This window comes from Polypterus senegalus, chromosome 5, assembly GCF_016835505.1.
Source record: "Polypterus senegalus isolate Bchr_013 chromosome 5, ASM1683550v1, whole genome shotgun sequence".
Taxonomy (NCBI): domain Eukaryota; kingdom Metazoa; phylum Chordata; class Cladistia; order Polypteriformes; family Polypteridae; genus Polypterus; species Polypterus senegalus.
In genome coordinates this window covers 194,410,022-194,433,320 of record NC_053158.1, presented here as the reverse complement: position 1 = coordinate 194,433,320, position 23,299 = coordinate 194,410,022, and the positions used below count along the sequence as shown (strand labels likewise).

Here is a 23,299-nt window from a genome sequence, read left to right as displayed (position 1 = left end):
CCCCTGTATATATTGCATATAGGAGTATATGGGTCACAGCATACTGTACAATGTGGGTGTGTAACTGGTTGGAATCCCATTGTAACAAAATTCATGGGACCATAAATATAGTTTGTTACAAAGAATATACAGAAAATACGTATACTAATTGTGACTGGGGTCGCCAGCGATTTGCCATCTCTAATGGCAGCAGCAGTACAAGGACAACTCTGTAGCTGCTCTGCTGTGTCTGGTAAGCAGCAACTGATTGTCCACTGCAGGATGAGGCTTATGCGTAACATGCTTCTCGCATGAATGGTTAGAACATGTACCATGGGGCTTTGACCTGCTCTTCCCCGCACTCTCCTGCCACAGCGGTGATTCCGAGCCATTGGTGTTCTTCTACTCTGAAGATGGAAGCTATAGCAGGATGATCGCCCGAGTCACGGATCCTGTTTCACGTGCTTGAGTGCTGAAGTAACCGCTCATATTTTGAATGAAGTTTTGAGATTGTACCTGCCTGTGTTTTCCTTGGAAACTTGGATGTTTTTGTAGAAGAATTAAGTGGATAGGACTGGTGAGCTTTGTTGGGCTGAATGGCCTCTTCTCATCCAGATTATTCTAATGTTCTAAAGTTCTAATGATGAGTGCTGTATAATAGATATACACACATGCACTATATACAGTATCGGTGTGACGATGCGGGTCTGCTCCACACTCCCATCGTCCTTATGGGAGCCCTGAACCCACCACCGTTGGTAATGTCACCAAGATGAGCTGACAAGTCATTAAAAACAAAACAAAAATCATATTGTTCATTATATAAATGATATTTAGTAAAATGTGTATACTTCCGAGCCTGTGTTTGCAATTCAGAGTCACAGAACTACATTTAATGGTGATGCCGTTGCCCTTGTCAGTACCCAACTTCTTCTCATATCACGATCCTACCCTGTGGCCCTGCCAGGCTCGAGTACTCAAACGTAGTCCTGCATGGCCCTCAGTGACGGCTGCTTTTTGTTCCAAGTAATTTATTTTAATTAGAAACCGATTCTTACTGTTAATGGTGCATGTCATTTAATTAGATGGCCTGTTACTGTTGTCATCCTGCCGCGTCTGAAATTCCTACAACTTACAGTAACTCTTGGTAAGTAAAACTAAAGAGGCATTTTAAAGTCATAATTTATTTTTTAATACTTTTTTTTTTTTTTACTTAAATTGCTTCCAGTTGCTGATTACACACAGGTGGAAATAATAAAAAGTTAGTTGTTGGCTACCATATGAATTGACTTGGTTGGATGTTTTTTATTTTTTTTTTCTCTTAAGTTGGTTCTTTTTTAAATAACCAGCAGTCAGTTAAGTGCAAAGAGAGAACATCACTAAGGACTAACGTAGATTAAGCACTAAATACGTGTAATTATTATTATTATTATTTGATTTTTTTAGGTGGTGCAGTGGTGGCACTGCTGCCTCATAGTTAGGAGACCGGGGTTCGCTTCCTGAATCCTCCCTGTGTGGAGTTTGCATGTCCTCCCCGTGTCTGCATGGGTTTCCTCCCACAGTCCAAAGACATGCAGGTTAAGTGCATTGGTGGTCCTAAATTGTCCATAGTGTGTGCCCTGTGGTGGGCTAGTGCCCTGCCCAGGGTTTGTTTCCTGCCTTGCGCCCTGTGTTGGCTATAATTGGCTCCAGCAGACCACCGTGACCCTGCAGTTAGGATATAGAAGGTTGGATAATGGGGGCGGCATGGTGGCGCAGTGGTAGTGCTGCTGCCTTGCAGTAAGGAGACCTGGGTTCACTTCCTGGGTCCTCCCTGTGTGGAGTTTGCATGTCCTCCCCGTGTCTGTGTGGGTTTCCTCCCACAGTCCAAAGACATGCCGGTTAAGTGCATTGGTGGTCCTAAATTGTCTCTAGTGTGTGCTTGGTGTGTGTGTGTGTGCCCTGTGGTGGGCTAGCGCCCTGCCCAGGGTTTGTTTCCTGCCTTGTGCCCTGTGTTGGCTATGATTGGCTCCAGCAGACCCCCGTGACCCTGTAGTTAGGATATAGCAGGTTGGATAATGGGGGCGGCATGGTGGCGCAGTGGTGGCCTTGCTGCCTTGCAGTAAGGAGACTTGGGTTCACTTCCTGGGTCCTCCCTGCGTGGAGTTTGCATGTTCTCCCCGTCTCTGCGTGGGTTTCCTCCCACAGTCCAAAGACATGCAGGTTAGGTGGATTGACGATCCTAAATTGTCCATAGTGTGTGCCCTGTGGTGGGCTAGCGCCCTGCCCTGGGATTTGTTTCCTGCCTTGTGCCCTGTGTTGGCTGGGATTGGCTCCAGCAGATGCCCGTGACCCTGTAGTTAGGATAAGGGTTGGAGGATAGATGGATGATTTCTTTATTGAAATTATTCAAAGTAACATTCCATACAAAGAAGTCCAACTTATCAAAACTAAATTCTATTCAACCCTCACTGCCAGAGTAAGAGAGGAAGGCCAACAACCAGAGTAGATAAGAGGAAAGAGAATCCTTCTCCCTAATATAAAATATTCTGAAATATAATCGATTAGATCCTGCCAGGTTTTTAAAAAGTTTTGAACAGACCCTCTAAGTGAGAATTTGATTTTTTTCCAATTTCAAATAGTGTAGGACATAAGTATAGTGAAGGACTTAAAAGAGGTGGGTTAGGATTCTTCCGGTTGAGCAAGTGGTTTGATTTTTTTTAATATGTTTTTAAAATTACTAACAAATTCTGAAGAAATAAAACACATCCAATACCTACATTTTCTTTGATTTATTCTGTTTTCCTTAAATTCTTTTTTTCAAATTACTAGCTACCATTTAGGAATAAATTATAGAGTAAAGTTCGTTTTAGTTAAGTGATATCTTTTTTAATTGATTCTTCACAAACAGCCTCAAAACAGATGAAAATCGAAATGTACTTTGAATCCTTTTCCCTTAATGAGCCTCTTATAAAAATGAAACATTGCAACAGATCTGAAAAATATGTTGACATGTCCTACAACTTGGTTTAAATTGGTTCTTTTTTCTTCAATTGACAAATTGTTTCTTATGTTGCTTTTTTAAATTTAAAATTATGCTTTGCATTTCCCTCTGAATTTCTTTTTTTTTTTAAATATGAATTTATTTGTCTGCATTACTCACCGTATACCAATCAAGTGAAATTAGAAGGTAACTAAAAACAAACTTTTTCTTTTTCTTAGACACATTTCTTCTTACTTTGCTTTTTTAAAATGTGAAAAATACGTTGACATGACTTACAGTATAATCTATACATATAAAGGAGAGTTGGGATCCGAGAGACTGTGTTTGTGTGTTTGTGGAGGGATGGAGAGTTAAGGCGGGTGGGGGAGTCACGTGATCATCTCCTCTCCTATTCACCTCATTTCATTCTCTTCATTTCTCTCTGAGCTGAGCTCCGTAGCTGACGCGGTCTTACCGTCCTCTCTCCTTAGTGTTTAGTCCTCTCTCCTTTACTGACTTATATAAAGGAGAGTTGGGATCCGAGAGACTGTGTTTGTGGAGGGATTGAGAGTTAAGGCGGGTGGGGGAGTCACGTGATCATCTCCCCTCCCATTCACGTCATTTCATTCACTTCATTTTGCTCCGAGCTGAGCTCCGCAGCTGACGCAGTCTTGTCATTCTTTTTCCTTAGTGTTTAGTCCTCTCTCCTTTACTGATTTACTGTTTACTAGACGCAGTATTTACTGAATAGTATTTTTTCCTTTAGTGTTTCTACTTAGTGTTTCTTAGTGTTTAGTAGACGTGTTCCCGGCGGTGTTGTTAGAAAAAATGTATATATTTTTGCTCCAGGAGGACAAACCAAAAATGTTGTATATAAAGAAGCTCTATAAGTCGCATATAGATACATAATTATTCCAACTACTGCGACTGCAGCGAAGCGCACGTGGTCTGCTACTGTAAAATATAAGTAGTTCATATAAATATATTTTTAAGATTATATCTTAAGTTTCTCTTAATATATTGCCGTAAGCGATGCCGTATTCTGTGTGATCATTCCTGGCTCCTTCTTAATCTGCATAAAGCTAGCGAGGGGCTTTCCACTGAGCCCACCGCACTCTGAACGGCCCACAGCTGCCTAGGAGCTGCTCGAGTGGACGGCTCTGCATGTGTGCTGTAGAAACGTGTGAAACGTGGGCTGGAAGCTTCATGCTGTTGCACATTTCAAGATTTTTGGTTTAAAAAACTTACGTTGCTACCATTTTTTTAAACGTGTGTTGTTTTCAATATTAGTTTCTAGAGAGGATTAAATCTACTAGCAGGCGAGCAATTTTAATTGTAAATACATCTGGAATATTACAGCTTCTGTTCTCCAGCAAATTTCCAATTAGTGGAAAGTTAATATACAAATATAGATTACAATAAACTAATAAAACTATTCTTTTAAAAACATGCACAAAATATATATATAATTTAGAAATCTGTTATAATATATATAATAAAAATCTGTTATAATATTTGTGATTTATACTACATTACTGTATTCCTACTATTTTAAAATGTACTGAGCAATTCATTTTTATATTTTGGAAAATACATCTCAATGTACAAAGATAGAAATAATTTACATATTTTACAATATAATTCAGAATACTACAAGATATTATAACATATGTATCCTTGAATTACTTTATAACATTGCAGAATATAGTCGTATAAGTAGTAATCTATTTTTACAATATATTTTACATCTGTTTGTAAGGGGACACATATTGGATTGTAAATAACAAATCATTTGAACTTTACTGTTGCTTTCTTTTTCTTTTTTAGATTCAAAACAGCCAACCTCGACGGGTGCGGTCTGAGTCTTGTTTTGCTTCCTTTTTCTGTGTATTTTACTGTATTGATTTTGAAAATAAAAAGGATATATCTGTTATCCATCCATCCATTTTCTAACCCGTTGAATCCTAACTACAGGGTCACGGGGGTCTGCTGGAGCCAATCCCAGCCAACACAGGGCGCAAGGCAGGAAACAAACCCCGGGCAGGGCGCCAGCCCACCGCAGTATATCTGTTATGATATTTTTTATTTATTTCACTGACTAGCATGTCATTGCAATGTTTTTTAAATAAAATAAAATATGTCACACAAAAAAATCAACCAGAGGCCACACGTCATGTTGACAAACTTCAATTAATTTGTTTTTCTTAAATTTATTATTTTTCCTAAATTAATTTCTTTGTTTTTTTTTTTTTTGTCTCATTACCTGATACATCCCTATCACATGTAAATAAGAAGGTTGCCAGCAAACAATTTCATTTTTTATTAATTGTATTTTCTAACAGATGCAAACAGGAGTGAGCTGAAAGGGCAAAAAAGTTCAATTCATTTAAATGATGACACTTTTTTTTAATGGATTATTTTTCATAAACAGAATCCAGTCAGATAGAAATAAATACGCAGTACACATTGATTGGATTCTCGTCTTTTCCGTTAATCTGATTTTTTAACTACCAACTCAAGTGCAAATAAAAGAGCCAGGGTTAGGGTTGGCAAGTCTTGACTTTGACATCACCTTGAATTGATTTCTTTTTCTAATATTGATTCTTTTTTTTTTAATAAATAATTTTCCTTAAGTCATATATTGAATTACTCACTGTATACCAATCAGGTGCAAATAAAAAGGTCACCAAAAACTAACGTGGATCTAATTGGTTTTTTTTTCGTAAATTGTCAGGTTTTTTTATATTGCACTTTTTTAATTCTTTTTTTTTTTTGCAATACTTGAATTTCTTTTTTAAAACATTAAATTATGTGTTTGCATTACTCACTGTATACAGATCAAGTGAAATTAGTAGTTACCTAAAAACTAACTTTGACCTATTTTGTTCTTTTTTCTTATATTGCATATTTATCCATCCATCCATTTTCTAACCCGCTGAATCCGAATACAGGGTCACGGGGGTCTGCTGGAGCCAATCCCAGCCAACACAGGGCACAAGGCAGGAACCAATCCTGGGCAGGGTGCCAACCCACCACAGGACACACACAAACACACCCGGGCCAATTTAGAATCGCCAATCCACCTAACTGGCATGTCTTTGGACTGTGGGAGGAAACCCACGCAGACACGGGGAGAACATGCAAACTCCACACAGGGAGGACCCAGGAAGTGAACCCAAGTCTCCTTACTGTGAAGCAGCAGCGCCACCACTGCACCACCATGCCGCCCCATTATCCAACCTGCTATATCCTAACTACAGGGTCACGGGGGTCTACTGGAGCCAATCCCAGCCAACACAGGGCACAAGGCAGGAAACAAACCCTGGGCAGGGCGCTAGCCCACCACAGGACACACACTATGGACAATTTAGGATCGCCAATGCACCTAACCTGCATGTCTTTGAACTGTGGGAGGAAACCCACGCAGACATGGGGAGAACATGCAAACTCCACACAGGGAGGACCCGGGAAGCAAACCCAGGTCTCCTAACTGCGAGGCAGCAGCGCCACCACTGCACCACCATGCCGCCCTATTGCATATTTATCCATCCATCCATCCATTTTCTAACCCGCTGAATCCGAATACAGGGTCACGGGGGTCTGCTGGAGCCAATCCCAGCCAACACAGGGCACAAGGCAGGAACCAATCCTGGGCAGGGTGCCAACCCACCGCAGGACACACACAAACACACCCACACACCAAGCACACACTAGGGCCAATTTAGAATCGCCAATCCACCTAACCTGCATGTCTTTGGATTGTGGGAGGAAACCGGAGTGCCCGGAGGAAACCCACGAGACACGGGAGAACATGCAAACTCCACACAGGGAGGACCCGGGAAGCAAACCCAGGTCTCCTAACTGCGAGGCAGCAGCGCCACCACTGCACCACCATGCCGCCCTATTGCATATTTATTTTACATTTAAACGATTTGTCTTGAGTTACTCATTAAATTTCTTTTTTTTTAAATATTACATTATTTGTCTGCATTACTCACCGTATACCAATCAAGTAAAATTAGAAGGTAACCAAAAAACTAACTTGGCTTAAATGGGTTCTTTTTTCTTCAATTGACAAATTGTTTTCTTATATTGCTTTTATTAAGTTTAAAATTATGCTTTGCATTACCCACTGAATTTCTTTCTTTTTTTTTTTAATATGTATTTATTTGTGTGCATTACTCACCGTATACCAGTCAAGTAAAATTAGAAGGTAACCAAAAACTAACTTTGACTTTGTTACTTTTTTCTTCAATTCTTCAATTTTTCTTATATTACTTTTTGAAAAATTTAAATGTTTTGCATTACTTGCTGAATTTCTTTTGTATTTATTTGTCTGCATTACTCACCGTATACCAATCAAGTAAAATTAGAAGGTAACCAAAAATGAACTTTTTAATCTTTTTCTTAAATAGACAAATTATTTCTTATTTTGCTTTTTTTTAAATGTTAAACCATGGTTTGCATTACTCACTGAACTGCTTTTCTAATATGAATTTATTTCTATGTCTTACTCACTGCATGTCATTGAGGTGCAAATTAGAATTCATTTTAACTTCTTTGACATTTTGCACTTTTTTGGATCAAAATTAAGCTATCTTGATAAGAACAAACCAAAAAAAATCGAAAATAAACAAGTAAGGAATTTGTTTGATTAAGATAAATATTTGGATTTGAATGAGTAAAGTGCAAGGCGTCTGATTAAACGGCACATTCCAATAACAGCAAAAGAAAAGTGAGCTTCAAATAAAAGATAAAGAAGTGAAACACCGGCGGCCACAGCCCGAGGACTGACTGAGCTGACGGTGACTCAAACACAATAAGAGATGGCCGCCTGAATCATTGGCTTGTTTGACACCACATTCTCTGCTTTTACCACAATATAGCGGAACTGGACAATTTGACAAAAGTGATTTTAAATAAGCAAACCCTTTATGCAAAGATGTCAGTCAGCAGGCCCAGTTACTAACGTAAAGACAACTTATTTTAGGTGTCGAAGTCAATGATGAAGTGTCAGACTCGTGTCACGCATACACGAGCCATATAAATGTCAAAAGTTTTCGACAACTTAATTCTCACTGAAGACGCTAAATCCACTTCAGACTTGCAGGGTCAGAGTCTGTCATGGCTGCATTGAGATTTGCAGCATTTGTAAATGTTGTAATTGCCACTTAAACTGCATGGCATGCGATGGGAAGGAAAAACAAAATAAACAAAAATAAGTAAATAGAGACACATGAAGAACAAGCATGACTCCGCTGTGCCCAGCTCTACGTCTTAACATACAGCTAATAACTCAGTGGCCACAGAGCACCTTTATATCTGTGGTGGACTGCCATGTCTCCTATTCCAGAGATGTGCCTCTTTTTAGAAAGCAGCCACCCCACCTGCCCTTCCACCTGAAGCTAAGTGTGTTCAGGGCTGGCCAATACTTGGATGAGAGACCATCTAGGAAAAGCTTGGGTTGCTGCTGGCAGAGGTGTTGGCGAGGCCAGTAGGGGCCACTCACCCGGTGGTCTGTCTGTGGACTCCAATGCAGTGAATGGGACACTGTGCTGTAAATATGGCAACGTCCTTCAGATGAGACGTAAAGCTGAGGACCTGACTCTCTGTGGTCATAAAAGATCCCTGGGCATCCTTCAGAAACAGTAAGGTGTCCGCCTGGTGATATTGCCCACCTAGCCATTCTGGGCTGTTATCATCCCCTGTCTCTAATTGGCTCTCTCACACTCCTTCACCTCCTCAAAGCCAGCGAGAGGTGAGCATACTGGCACAGGAAAGGTGGGTGCTTCATACAGCTGGTGGTTAAAGTGGCTGCCCATTGTCTATGTAGAGAGCTCTGAGGGTCTACAGAGGTGTTATGTAAATGTTCCTATCAATAATCTATCTGTCTATCTGTCATATAGTGTCTTTCACTTCTATCTATCTATCTATCTATCTATCTATCTATCTCATTTTAAAGCCTCGTCTCGATCCACTGGACTAATTCCCTTCATCATTTTAAACACTTCAGTCAGGTCTCCTCCTAATCTTCTTTTGTTTAAACTGTAAAGGCTCAGCTCTTTTAATCTCTCCTCATAACTCATCCTCTGTAGCCCTGCAATCAGCCTAGTCGCTCTTCTCTGGACCTTTTCTAGTGCTGCTGTGTCCTTTTTGTGGCCTGGAGACCAAAACTGCACACAGGACTCCAGATGAGGCCTCACCAGTGTGTTATAAAGACTGAGCAGAACTTCCTGTGACTTGTACTCCACACATCAAGGCGCTATATATCCTGACATTCTCTTAGTCTTCTTAATGGCTTTTGTTTGGCAGTTGATAGTGTCAAGTCCACTACGACTCCTAAATCCTTCTCGTAAGGCGTACGTTTGATTTTCAGACCTACCATTATGAATTCAAACCTCACATTTTTACTTCCTATATGTAATCCTTTACATTTACTGCCCAGTCGCTCTTCTCTGGACCTTTTCTTGTGCTGCTGTGTCCTTTTTGTAGCCTGGAGACCAACACTGTACCCAGGACTACAGATGAGGCCTCACCAGTGTGTAATAAAGCTTCAGCGTCACCTCCTGTGACTTGTACTCCACACATCAAGGCGCTATATAACCTGACATTCTGTTTTTCTTCTTAATGGCTTCTAAACACTGCCTGGAGGTCGACAGTGTAGAGTCCCCTATGACTCCTAAGTCCTTCTCATAAGGCGTACCTTCGATTTTCCGACCGCCCATTTTGTATTCAAACCTCACATTTTTACTTCCTCTGTGTAATTCTTTCCATTTACTGACATTAAATTTCATCTGCCACAAATCAGTCCAATCCTGTATGCTGTTCAAATCTCTCTGTGACGACTGAATGGATTCTCGATTATCTGCCAACGTGACCAGCTTGTTACTTGCAGGTGGCTGAGGTGTTGAAGTTGAGGACTGGGTTGGCATGTCGGCCCACTCTGAGCACATGACATGGACCTGTGGTGTCTCCTGAGCCGGCTGCTGCCTTATACTCAGTGCTGCCAGGATGTGCTCCACCCAACTATGGCCCTAAACCAGTTTGAGGCTCTAATATTGATTTAGGACTACCTGTTTAAGAAATCAGATGTAATATAGGCTGAGGATTTTAGCCTTAACATTTTAAAAATGGCTTTTATTAGACAAAATGGGTTAAGTAAATATCTCTAAATTGCAGTTATACGGATTATTTTAATATAAATTATGATGAATCCATCAGAGGAAGCAATACTAGCTATTAAAGTAAGTACATATTAAAATCTGCATTAAAAAATGACACCCTTACCTCATTTCCAGTCCTATTACAAAGTCATATTTTATAAAATTAATAAAGTAAAGCCTGGTTGGTGGTGGTGTCCTTCTCGTTGTATGAAAATTTGAAACATGTGCTATTTGGCTTGATTGTGCGATGATTCAATGGCTTATAAATGTAATATTTTATGCTTTAGATATGAGAAATAATGAATATAATAAATGAACGAGTCGAAGTGGTGTGTACATGTAATTAGGTGATGGTGAAACGTGAATTATCAATATTTTCTTGGTAGTCACAGCAACAACTATAATTAGTCCTTACTTTGCCACATTCTCCAAGCTGATGGAACATTTCCAGATTGCCCCAGTGGCCGCCGCTAAGAGCTGCTTATTCTCCGACATGCTAAGAAGTGTCACCAGCGGCTTCAGGCCATCGAACTGTCGAACGAGTTCACGGGTCTCCTTTTCTTCAGCACACTTTAAAGCAAAGGGAAAAAAATGAGGGACAATGCGATATTATCTTGTAACTCAAGACATGCAAGCAGTAAAATATTACAAAACAGAATAAAGTCTGCCATTATGTATTTCTGTTCAAAAACGCAAACATTTCATTGGTTTACAAAAAAAACACACAAAGACGTAGTAAGACAAAGCATTAAGGCACAGGCAGGCGTGAGAGTTTAGTTTGAGCTCTCGTACTTTATGGGAAAAACTGGACTTCTGTTGCAACAACTATATTTACATTTAGCAAAGTGTTTCTATCATAATGACTTTTAGAATGAGAGATTAAAGTGAGAAATGAGAAAGACATTTATGACATGTGAGACGCTGCTACACCTGACATCCAGACACAAGTTCTGGCAAAGGCACAGGACCATCAGGAGAGTCACCGACAAAGTGACAACACGAGCTCCTATATGTGAACATGGTGAAAGGAGGAAAGAAAGAAAGAAAGAAAGAAAGAAAGAAAGAATTCTTGGAGCCAACGTCTCATCTCGTTTCATGGTTTTGAGAGTAAAGTGAAAATCAGTTTTTCCTTATTGAAATTTGAAAGTTTTTCTTCTGCACTATATTGTAGATAGATAGATAGACAGACAGATATGTGAAAGGCACTATATAATAGATAGATAGATAGATAGATAGATAGATAGATAGATAGATAGATAGATAGATAGATAGATAGAGTGAAAGACACTATATGACAGATAGATAGATGAAAGGCACTATGATAGATAGATAGATAGATAGATAGATAGATAGATAGATAGATAGATAGATAGATAAGATATGTGAAAGGCACAATATAATAGATAGATAGATAGATAGATAGATAGATAGATAGATAGATAGATAAGATACGTGAAAGGCACTATATAATAGATAGATAGACAGATACATGAAAGGCACTATATAATAGATAGATAGATATGTGAAAGACACTATATAATAGATAGATAGATAGATAGATAGATAGATAGATAGATGAAAGGCACTATATACTAGACAGATGTCACTCAGTTTATTGATCTTTTGTTCTCTTCCTTGTCTGTTTTTGTGCTGCAGATACGATAATAAATGTAAACAAGTATTAGTTGACAGAATACATACTACTATTTCCTAACCCTTATATATATACATATATACATACATAAACGTATATTTTTCTGATAAAGAATCGGTTTTAAGCCATTCACTAAATAAGTGGGGTCTCAATTCTTCCAACCAGACATTTCACTGCAGGCATTATTAATCGGCACAGAACAATCCCACAAATTCAGTTCAACCGAAGCCGCTCTTTACCTTGAAGATGGCACTGGCACAATGCATCTGCAGCTCCTGGTTGTCTCTGCTGAGGTTTTTCACCAGATCTTCAATCATTTTCTCACTCTGAATTGCTGTCCTGTAACTTTGCTGAGAAAAAAAAAACAAGTGGAGAACATTAAAATTTTTATGAGCTGGCAATAAAACAGAAATTGGAGCAATTACTACATCGAAGCATAAATTTTACTTTATTGCTGCAATAATGCACTAATGAATAAAATCTTTCAAAGAGCTATGTTACATATTTTATCCCCAAATTTAGAAAAAAAATTAAAATTTGCTAAAAAAAGAGAATTCTTTATTTACTTCAGAAGCGCACTCTTGCAGTGTGCCAACTACTGGGATCAACATGTTTTCATGAGGCGACTTTAAAAGCCTTGCGAGTAATGGAATTCCCCCGGCTTTGCGGATGGCTTCTTTATTTCTGGTGCTCTTGCTGCAGCTCCAGAGTGCCAGAGCGCCGCAGCGGGCCACTTCGATGTCTTTTTCCTGCTCTGGAGTCAGATTAGCCGAGTCGCTGGGCACGCAGTCTAAGAGACCCACCTTAAAGGGAAAAAGGGAGACATCTCAGTGTGTCAGGCAGCGTCAATAGTAAACTGATAGTAAAATGTGACATAGTAAATGAAATACGACTCATAATCACAGCAGGATAGAAAACAGCAACTTTAAGGAAAATATTTATATACTAATACATGGAATATTTACAGATTATACATGAAATTATACATTATGTTTATCAGGTCCTTAACTATAACAAACACAGACAGCACAATCACTCTCTTGAGATATTTCATAATGGCAGGAAGCTGAAAAGGTCCCTTGCTATTTTATTCATGATTACGTTGTTTAGTAGTGCAATAGGATATAAAAATAGAGATTATGAATATCTAGTAAGCCATACCAAAAGAATTCAAAAAGTACAACTTTGTGTGTTTTATTATTACTACATGAATTTATGAGTATTCTGGGTGTGCCTGTCCTGTACAGCTAAGAAATTCTGTATCTATTAGACAAGGAGCAGTAAGATAATTAGAATTAGATGCAGTTCATTTTTAAGAGTTTATCTACTCTATATATATAAAATCCTAAGCCTTTTAATGTCACATTTCTTTTCACGCTTTAAATTGGGCTCATTTTAAAACCTACATATATATGTTTGGTATCATTCTTTTCAGGGTTTATTGAACTTTAATGTGATGTTGTTATTTTCTGATTCTTTTTCCATTTTTAAATTATAAAATAAAAAATATCAAGAACTCACATCCCATGAGACGAGATTTTGTGCCAAGAGATTTAACCCTGCCTGGGGCTGGAAATAAAAGAGTATGACAGCTGCTGTACAGGCTTTTAAATGTTCAAAGTGCCGCATGAGATGAAGATCACCTGGCACGGCAGTAGCAGCAAGCCAGCAGCTGATCGAGCAAAGAGGAGGTAAAAAAATTATTTCTTTTCCCATTGTATCACCATTTAAGAGTGGGTTTGGGAGGAGCAACCGCGTCTCCTTTGGTGCGTTCAGCCATCCTCTTCACAACGGGAGTGGCAGAGATGCGAAGTGGCGGGCACGTAGCATAGGCCAGGGGGGTTGGCGAGCAAAGCAAACAGGGGATGAACCCCTTAGTAAATAAATAAGAAGCTTCTCTTTAGAAGTAAATGTGTGCGTGTCAAAAACTTCTATTCTGGTTAACAATTTCGGGACTCCAGATAATATCAGAAGAGCATACCGTTTACTGTATTTCAGTTGATGGAAGCTGACTTGAAGCACGTGAACCTTCTTTATTTAAAGCCACTGGTTTGTTATTTTAGTGCACAAGACTGGCAGAATAAAAGACATCCAACTGAAATTGCACTATTATTGGGGACTCCTGACTATTTGCTATTTACAGAGTAGTTTTAGTCAAACCAAAGTACAAAAACAAAAGAATTCACTGTCGTGAACAGAGTGTCACATTATTGTATAATATGACAGTATATGGGATATTCAATGCAAACATTAATTGATTTAAACATGCAATACTGTAAAATATAAAAATAGATGATATGAATATATAATATCCAACATACAAGAGGAAAAACTGGATAAACAGGAGTCAGGCTTGGAGTAACCAATAAGCAAAATCAGCAGGTGCTTAGGGCATCAAGGGAAGGGGGGCACAACTGACAGTTTCCATTGCCGGATTTACTGTGCACCATAAGGTGTAGCTGAGCCAGCTTTTACATTAAATAAAACATGACATAGAAACGTATACATATACATACATTATGTGAAATACATACATATGAGTGTATATATATATATATATATAAACACATTTATACATACACCTACTTACATATATATACAGTATATATATATACATATATACATACATACACACACATACAAGCATATATATATATATATATATATATATATATATATATATATAAACACATTTATACATACACTATGGGGTGCCAAACAGGCAAATACATTGATTTTCTGAATATATAAAGTCGGCGTCAGAATATATAAAGTCATTTCCGAATATATAAAGTCAAAACTTGAATATATAAAGTCAGCGCTAGAAAATATACAGTCAAAAATATATAAAGTCAGCGTTGGAATATTTAAAGTCAAAACTTGAATATATAAAGTCATTCCTGATTATATAAAGTCAAAGTCAAAATATATTGATTGAAACGACTCAGGCACATTTTTAGTAAACTAAAAAAACTGAAATAAGTTAACAAAAACGTATTCAGAAAAATAAATTAAAAAAACACTGTTCGGTTAATGTTTTGAAAATGATGCATGTACCCTGCCCAGGATTGGTTCCTGCCTTGCGTCCAGTGTTGGCTGGGATTGGCTCCAGCAGACCCCCGTGACCCTGTGGTCAGATTTAACGTGTTGGGAAATGGATGGATATTCCAGCGCTGACTTTATATATTCAAGTTTTGACTTTATACTGTATATACATACATACACATACAAACATACACACATATATATACAGTATATATACATGCATACAAGCACATACATATATATATAAATATATACACATTTATACATAAACCTACTTACATAGATAGATAGATAGATAGATAGATAGATAGATAGATAGATAGATAGATAGATAGATAGATAGATAGATAGATAGATAGATGTGAAAGGCACTATATAATAGATAGATAGACAGATAGATAGATACTTTATTAGTCCCAAGGGGAAATTCACATACACACATATGTACAGTGGGATGCAAAAGTTTGGGCAACCTTGTTAATAGTCATTATTTTCCTGCAAATGTCAGTTAAATATATCATACAGGAGACACACACAGTGATATTTGAGAAGTGAAATGAAGTTTATTGGATTTACAGAAAGTGTGCAATAATTGTTCAAACAAAATCAGGCAGGTGCATAAATTTGGGCACCACAAAAAAGAAATGAAATCAATATTTAGTAGATCCGCCTTTTGCAGAAATTACAGCCTCTAAACGCTTCCTGTAGGTTCCAATGAGAGTCTGGATTGTGGTTGAAGGTATTTTGGACCATTCCTCTTTACAAAACATCTCTAGTTCATTCAGGTTTGATGGCTTCCGAGCATGGACAGCTCTCTTTAACTCACACCACAGATTTTCAATTATATTCAGGTCTGGGGACTGAGATGGCCATTCCAGAACGTTGTACTTGTTCCTCTGCATGAATGCCTTAGTGGATTTTGAGCAGTGTTTCGGGTCGTTGTCTTGTTGAAAGATCCAGCCCCGCGCAGCTTCAGCTTTGTCACTGATTCCTGGACATTGGTCTCCAGAATCTGCTGATACTGAGTGGAATCCATGCGTCCCTCAACTTTGACAAGATTCCCAGTCCCTGCACTGGCCACACAGCCCCACAGCATGATGGAACCACCACCATATTTTACTGTAGGTAGCAGGTGTTTTTCTTGGAATGCTGTGTTCTTTTTCTTCCATGCATAACGCCCCTTGTTATGCCCAAATAATTCAATTTTAGTTTCATAAGTCCATAGCACCTTATTCCAAAATGAAGCTGGCTTATCCAAATGTGCTTGAGCAGACCACAAGCGGCTCTGTTTGTGCTTCCTCTACATCACTCTCGCGTACAGCATCTCCTTGTGTAAAGTGCGCGAATGGTTGAACGATGCACAGTGACTCCATCTGCTGCAAGATGATGTTGTAGGTCTTTGGTGCTGGTCTGTGGGTTGACTCTGACTGTTCTCACCATTCGTCGCTTCTGTCTATCCAAAATCTTTCTTGGTCTGCCACTTCAAGCCTTAACTTGAACTGAGCCTGTGGTCTTCCATTTCCTCAATATGTTCCTAACTGTGGAAACAGACAGCTTAAATCTCTGGGACAGCTTTCTGTATCCTTCCCCTAAACCGTGATGGTGAACAACCTTTGTCTTCAGGTCATTTGAGAGTTGTTTTGTGACCCCCATGTTGCTACTCTTCAGAGAAAATTAAAGGAGGGAAACTTACAATTGACCCCCTTAAATACTCTTTCTCATTATAGGATTCACCTGTGTATGTAGGTCAGGGGTCACTGAGCTTACCAAGCCAATTGGAGTTCCAATAATTAGTTCTAAAAGTTTTGGAATCAATAAAATGACAACCTGGATGGTTCCTGAGCCATGGACTGCAGCACTTCCGCCACACCATGAAGTACTGCCAGAAGATCATCAAGGAGCACCTGAAGCACATCCGAGTGTGCCATAAAAGGGACCGCCTGACTCCATTCAGGTAGCCGGAGTCAGGTGAAAGAGGAAGGAGCTTGTGAAGGGAGGAGTAGAAGTGGTAAAAAAAGAAAGGCAAAAGGGACTGTGAGAAATACTGTGGTGTTTTGTGCAATAAACGGGTGTGTTTTCGACATCTGGAGTCCGTGTCTGTCTGATCTTTCACAATATATATATACATACATATCATACATACATACACACACACACACATATATACTCAGCAAAAAAAGAAACGTCCTTTTTTCAGGACTGTGTATTTCAACAATAATGTTTTAAAAATCCAAATAACTTTACAGATCTTCACTGTAAAGGGTTTAAACAATGTTTTCCATGCATGTTCAATTAACCATAATCAATTAATTAACATGCACCTGTTGAATGGTGGTTAAGACCTTAACAGCTTACAGAAAGTAGGCATTTAAGGTCACAGTTCTAAAATCGCAGGACACTAAAGAGACTTGTCTACCGACTGTGAAAGATGCCCAGGGTCCCTGCTCATCTGCGTGAACGTGCATTAGGCATGCTGCAGGGAGGCATGAGGACTGCTGATGTGGCTAGGGCAATAAATTGCCATGTCCGCACTGTGAGACGCCTAAGACTGCGCTACAGGGAGACAGGAAGGACAGCTGATCATCCTCGCAGTGGAAGACCACGTGTAACAACACCTGCACAGGATCGGTACATCCGAATATCACACCTGCGTGACAGGTACAGGATGGCCACAACAACTGCCCGAGTCACACCAGGAACACACAATCCCTCCATCAGTGCTCAGACTGTCCGCAATAGGCTGAGAGAGGCTGGACTGAGGGCTTGTAGGCCTGTTGTAAGGCAGGTCCTTACCAGACATCACCAGCAACAACGCCGCCTATGGGCACAAACCCACCTTCGCTGGACCAGACAGGAGTGGCAAAAAGTGCTCTTCACTGACGAGTCACGGTTTTGTCTCACCGGGGGTGATGGACGGATTCATGTTTATTGTCGAAGGAATTGAGCACGTCTGGGACCTGTTGGATCGCAGGGTGAGGGCTAGGGCCATTCCCCCTAGAAATGTCCAGGAACTTGCAGGTGCCTTGTTGGAAGAGTGGGGTAACATCTCACAGCAAGAACTGACAAATCTGGTCCAGTCCATGAGGAGGAGATGCACTGCAGTACTTCAAGCAGCTGGTGGCCACACCAGAGACTGACTGGTACTTTTGATTTTGAGCCTCCCTTCATTCAGGGACACATTGTGAAACATTTTTAGTTTATGTCTTATGGTGTTGACTCTTTTACTGTTCATACAAATATTTACACATTAAGTTTACTGAAAGTAAAACAGTTGAAAGTCAGAGGACGTTTTTTTTGCTGAGTATATATGTATATATATATATATATATATATATATATATATATATATATATATATATATATATATATATATATATATATATATATATATATATATATATATACACACGAGGGACATTCAAAAAGTCTCCACACTTTTACATTTTCATTGGAAGGTGGGAGAAGCAGTAATTGGTTGTTTCTGAGAGTGTCATGTGACTGGGAAAATTGTATCACAAAGAAAGGTGACTATGTAGAAAAGTAATGTAATTTGTTTTTGAAGTTCTTTAAAAATAAATATACATATATATATATGATAATAAAATTAATAATAAAATAATAATAGAGGCAGGCTGGATGCCTTACCTCTGCTAAGTATAGAAGCAGATGTGTTACCAGTAGTTTTGAGGATCTGATCAAAGACCTCACAAATAAAAAAAGAGAAAACTTTTCAAAATATATAAAATGGAAGTTTACAAAAATATACATTATTTTCCATCTTAATGTAAGTTGTGTTTTGCTTTAAAAAATCTAATTTTATTTTACGATTTATTATTGTTTAGATTTTGAATCAGATAAATGTATGGGCATCAAAATCTTTTGTGTTCTTAAGGCCTCTGAAGATGTTAATCCAGCCCTGACAGGAGTACTCCATTTTCTAATATCACAGTATATGAGATACTTACATATTGAAAATACAAACACTTGATTGATTTAAAAAATACAAGAGTGGATAAAAATAAGATGCTACAAATATCTAATAATGAAGATACAACACACTAAATCGAAGTGGCTGTGCCATTCAGAGCAGGCCATTTTCTAAGATCACAGCACATAAGATACTCGAATACTGAAAACACAAACACGTCTGCCTGACGTCTCATCACTGCCTCTTTCACTGTGAAATGATATTCCACAAAAAGATTCTGTTTTATTACGTCTTGACAGTCAAACACTGACATTTAAGTACTGGAAAAAGGGACACAAACCACCTCAGCTAGTGCAGCAGTAATACCAAATAAATAATTGTATTTTAAGAACTTTCATTTTTTATTCACCTGCACATACTTAGAAGAAGCTTAAAACAATAATCCCAATTCTAATCATTCCAATTGATCAAAAATAAATTACATATGAGTTGATTAAATATTTACATAAACTAAAAATTGTTACTAATTTAATTAGTAAGGCGACGTAAATATACATACTGTACATCCTCCTATTTTTTCCTATATGTTGTTTTTCTACTGCACTATGTGATAGATAGATAGATAGATAGATAGATAGATAGATAGATAATGTGAAATGCACTATATAAGAAATGGATAGATAGATAGATAGATAGATAGATAGATAGATAGATAGATATGAAAGGCACTATATAGATAGATAGATAGATAGATAGATAGATAGATAGATAGATAGATAGATAGATAGATAGATAGATAGATAGATAGATAAGGCACTATATAAGAGATCCCATAACGGTGTATTTGAGCAGAGCAGAGTGACTAACAGCATCAATAACATTTTTAAACGAGCTGAATGTCATGTTAGATTTCCTACACATTTTACGTTTCTATTTATCTCTTTTAAAGTTAAAAACCCAAGGCCAGGCCTGTGTGTAAAGGCTCTTTCTCTCCGTGGTGTAACTCATGTCTTGTCCCTCCTGGCCAATGTAAGCACTGGTGTGACAGACAGGGACACAGACGTGCACTAAGTTGGGATTTTTTTTTCCGAAAGGAAAGAATGAACAAGACTGGATTTCTCTCACAGAAAAAGAAAAAGAGCATAGAAAACAACAAGTCATTGAGGCCAGGGGACTTTATGAATCACATGAATATTCAAAATACTCAAAATCAATACTAAATGTACGAAATGACTTAAACAATAAGAAGTCATCAATATGCAAAATATTTCACTATTCTAATTGTAAAACTCAGTTTTTCCTGTCAGCTTCAGTTTCCAGTTTAGTCCCAGCTGCAGAGAAACAGCACTGAGAAATGCAAGAAGAATAAAAAGCAAAGTGCAGGACAAGGAGGACGGCTCAGCTGTACACTTTCAAAATGCCCTGCAGTATGTGAGCGTGTGTCACTTCAACTGCTGCCTGTTGTGATTTCAACACAGAACTCAACTCAATGCAAAAAAGCTTATTCAGGTATTAAAAAGAAAGTGTTGCAGTCACGTTAAATAACACACAGCAGACGTTCCAAACCTCAGTTAAGCTCTGACGCAACTCCAGACTCCATAGATCAACACATCTAAGTAGCAAAAAAAAAACCACTCAGGGCTCGAGAAAATGAGGAAGTAAACAATAAGAGAAAATTTCAAAATTCACTGACCAGTCTCTTTATTCCTCCATGTTTCCGAACAGTTCTTCTTGCTCTTCTGAACTTGGCCACATTAGCGATTGTCTCAGCCGCTAAACATTTCAGTTTTTTTTCTGGGGAGTCTAAAATGTTTACCATCATCTGTAAGCCTCCAAAGCCCGCAATAGCACGACGAATCTGTGAATTTCGACTGATTTCCTTTAAGATTTTTAGGGAACCAATCTAATGAAATATAAAGAAAAAAAAACAGATGATTCACAATAAAATTAACAAACAAATAAAACCTTTTCAAGAGTCCAATTAAAATACATCACTAAAACAACATTAAGTAATAGATAAATATTAAAGGCACTGTATAATAGATAGATAGATAGATAGATAGATAGATAGATAGATAGATAGATAGATAGATAGATATGAAAATAGATAGATAGATAGATAGATAGATAGATAGATAGATAGATAGATAGATAGATAGATAGATAGATAGGCACTATATAGATAGATAGATAGATAGATAGATAGATAGATAGATAGATAGATAGATAGATAGATAGATAGATAGATAGATATGGAAGGCACTATATAATAGATAGATAGATAGATAGATAGATAGATAGATAGATAGATAGATAGATAGATAGATAGATAGATGTGAAAGGCACAATATGATAGACAGACAGATCAGGGTCTTGCTCTGCAGCAGAGCTCTACTAAACTTTATTAACTGTACGCTTAACCCATTTAATCTCCCCCATTTATTTTTTGTTTAAAATGCCTCTGTGCTGAAAACATGCTGGCACACAAACACAGTATTTTCTCCATATTTGCAGACATTTTAATATTTTGGCGTTTGCTACTCACTTTACATTTGATTTCGTCTGTATCCAGCAAATTAATGAGCACTTCAAGGCCACCTACATCCCTGATGGCCAGTTGGCATGTCTCCTGTGCCAAATTAAAGTCTCGCATCGAGCACAAAGCAATCACAGTGGCTGTTTGGTTTCCTCCCTGAAATAAAAGACAATAAAAAAATACAATAAATAAAAAGTTTGAAAAGCTACTTGAATATTTCCACTTATTCTGAGCTATCATCACCAGCTGTTCACAGACTTTCAAATTCTAAATACAACAGAGCACAGAATTGAGCTTGGGCTATAAATATGTCTTGTCACTTGCAGGAATTCTCAGATGTTGCTGCACTTATGGGGTCTATCAGTTAGGGGGATGAGACAGGGGAGAGAAGTCAGGTGGAGAACTTTGTGAATTGTTTGCAACTTAACATCAGCAAAATCGACAGGAACTGCTTATTGACTTTTGCCACACCAAAGAGCCTCCATGTCTGGTCCCTATTCAGGGTGTTGATGTAGAACTGGTGTGCTTCTTCAAGTACTTGGGGGTCCACATCACTGGCAGGTTGGATTGGTCTCGTAACACAGAGGAACTATAGAAGACAAGGTAAAGGAAACTCTTCATCCTTAGGAGACTGCGTTCCTTTACTGTGGGTAGTGACATCCTTCACATCTTTTACAACTCTGTGATGGCCAGTGTGATTTTGTATGCTGTGTTGTACTGGGCTGGTAACGTCACTTCAAGAGGACCCAGACCACCTTGGCCCAGCCAAAAAAACGAATTGAGCCAGAAATGGACTGGAGACCCTCAGATAATTACAGACTGGAATTGGTTTTTAAAAATCTATCTGACATCTTGGAGAAGCTGGAGATGAACTGACCACAAGAATGACAGCAGCACAAACTGGCTCCAATTCTGCTTGATTATCTAAACTTTTGATCTATGAGGGTCTCTTAAGTTCCACTATTAAGACCTGAAGTGAGCCATTTAGAAATAAATGGTTTGAAAAATTTGAAATAAGAAGTTTTTCAGATTCCTGGATGGGATTGGAGAAAAACTAAACAACTTTATAACTGGGATGTTATGATTTCAAATGTTTTTAGATTTTAATTCGGAGTACTGTAGTGCTGTTTAGATAACAGTAAGTGTAAAGCTTACATTTAACTAGAAATAAGTAAATATTAACCATCTAAAGAAATGTATATTTTAATTATATGTTTTATACGCAGTTAGATATAAAAAGTATTAGGGAAAGTTCAGAGTGGAACAAACAGTTAAGTAAGAAAGAGGAGAATCAGAGCAATTCGGTGCATTTCTCTCTGTTATATAAAAAAATCCTGCTACAAGACGAGACTTTTTTGAAGAGATTTTTTCAAGTCCCGCGAGACTTTGACCATGAGATTTTCTCAAGTCCTGCCCTCCTCTCAACCATATTCAACCACACACACAGTCCTCTCACCTCTCATTTGTGTGAATGCTTAGTCAGACACAGTTCCTGCGCTTTCAGCTCTTATAAATTTTAACGTTTTTCCTCACTTTAAGTTCCCAATTCAAGAAGACGTATTATGTCCAAATCTTATTGAAGAATTTCATCACGAAGGGTTATCAACAGAAGAAATGAGTACACGGGCAATCCTAGCACCGAGAAATGATGAAGTCAAATGAATTAACGTGAAAATTGTTGATCGGTTACACGGCAAATTGGTTAAATGTGTATCAGTAGACTATGCTGAAACAGTAGGTGGTGATGGTACGGAAGATGAAAACATCAGCTTACAATATCATGAAGAACATCTACAACCGTTAACACCTTCCAGTCTTCCACCGGCCAAATTACTGTAGAAAGAAGGATGTATCGTAATGTTATTGTGTAATTTACGTATGAGTGATGGGCTATGCAATAAGACAAGATTAGTTGTATTTAAAATTGGTCAAGCAATTCTGACGTAAAATTTGAAAAAGCGACAAGAAAGGTAATGTAGTACATCTTCAGCGGATAACATTAGACACCAAAGGAGATCTCGACATGCCATTT

The 23,299-nt window shown here is 38.2% G+C and overlaps 1 protein-coding gene across 1 annotated transcript in view; it reads right to left on the bottom strand.

Moving 5' to 3' along the window:
- The window catches only part of odad2 (outer dynein arm docking complex subunit 2), a 195,267-nt gene that overhangs the window by 74,085 nt on the left and 97,883 nt on the right, over positions 1 to 23,299 (bottom strand). The window contains exons 11-15 of the mRNA XM_039753888.1: positions 21,277 to 21,423; positions 20,425 to 20,634; positions 12,325 to 12,561; positions 11,998 to 12,108; positions 10,520 to 10,674 (exon numbers count right to left, since the gene is read on the bottom strand). Of these exons, the coding sequence (XP_039609822.1) occupies positions 10,520 to 10,674; positions 11,998 to 12,108; positions 12,325 to 12,561; positions 20,425 to 20,634; positions 21,277 to 21,423 (860 nt within the window). The remainder of the gene's footprint in view (positions 1 to 10,519; positions 10,675 to 11,997; positions 12,109 to 12,324; positions 12,562 to 20,424; positions 20,635 to 21,276; positions 21,424 to 23,299) is intronic.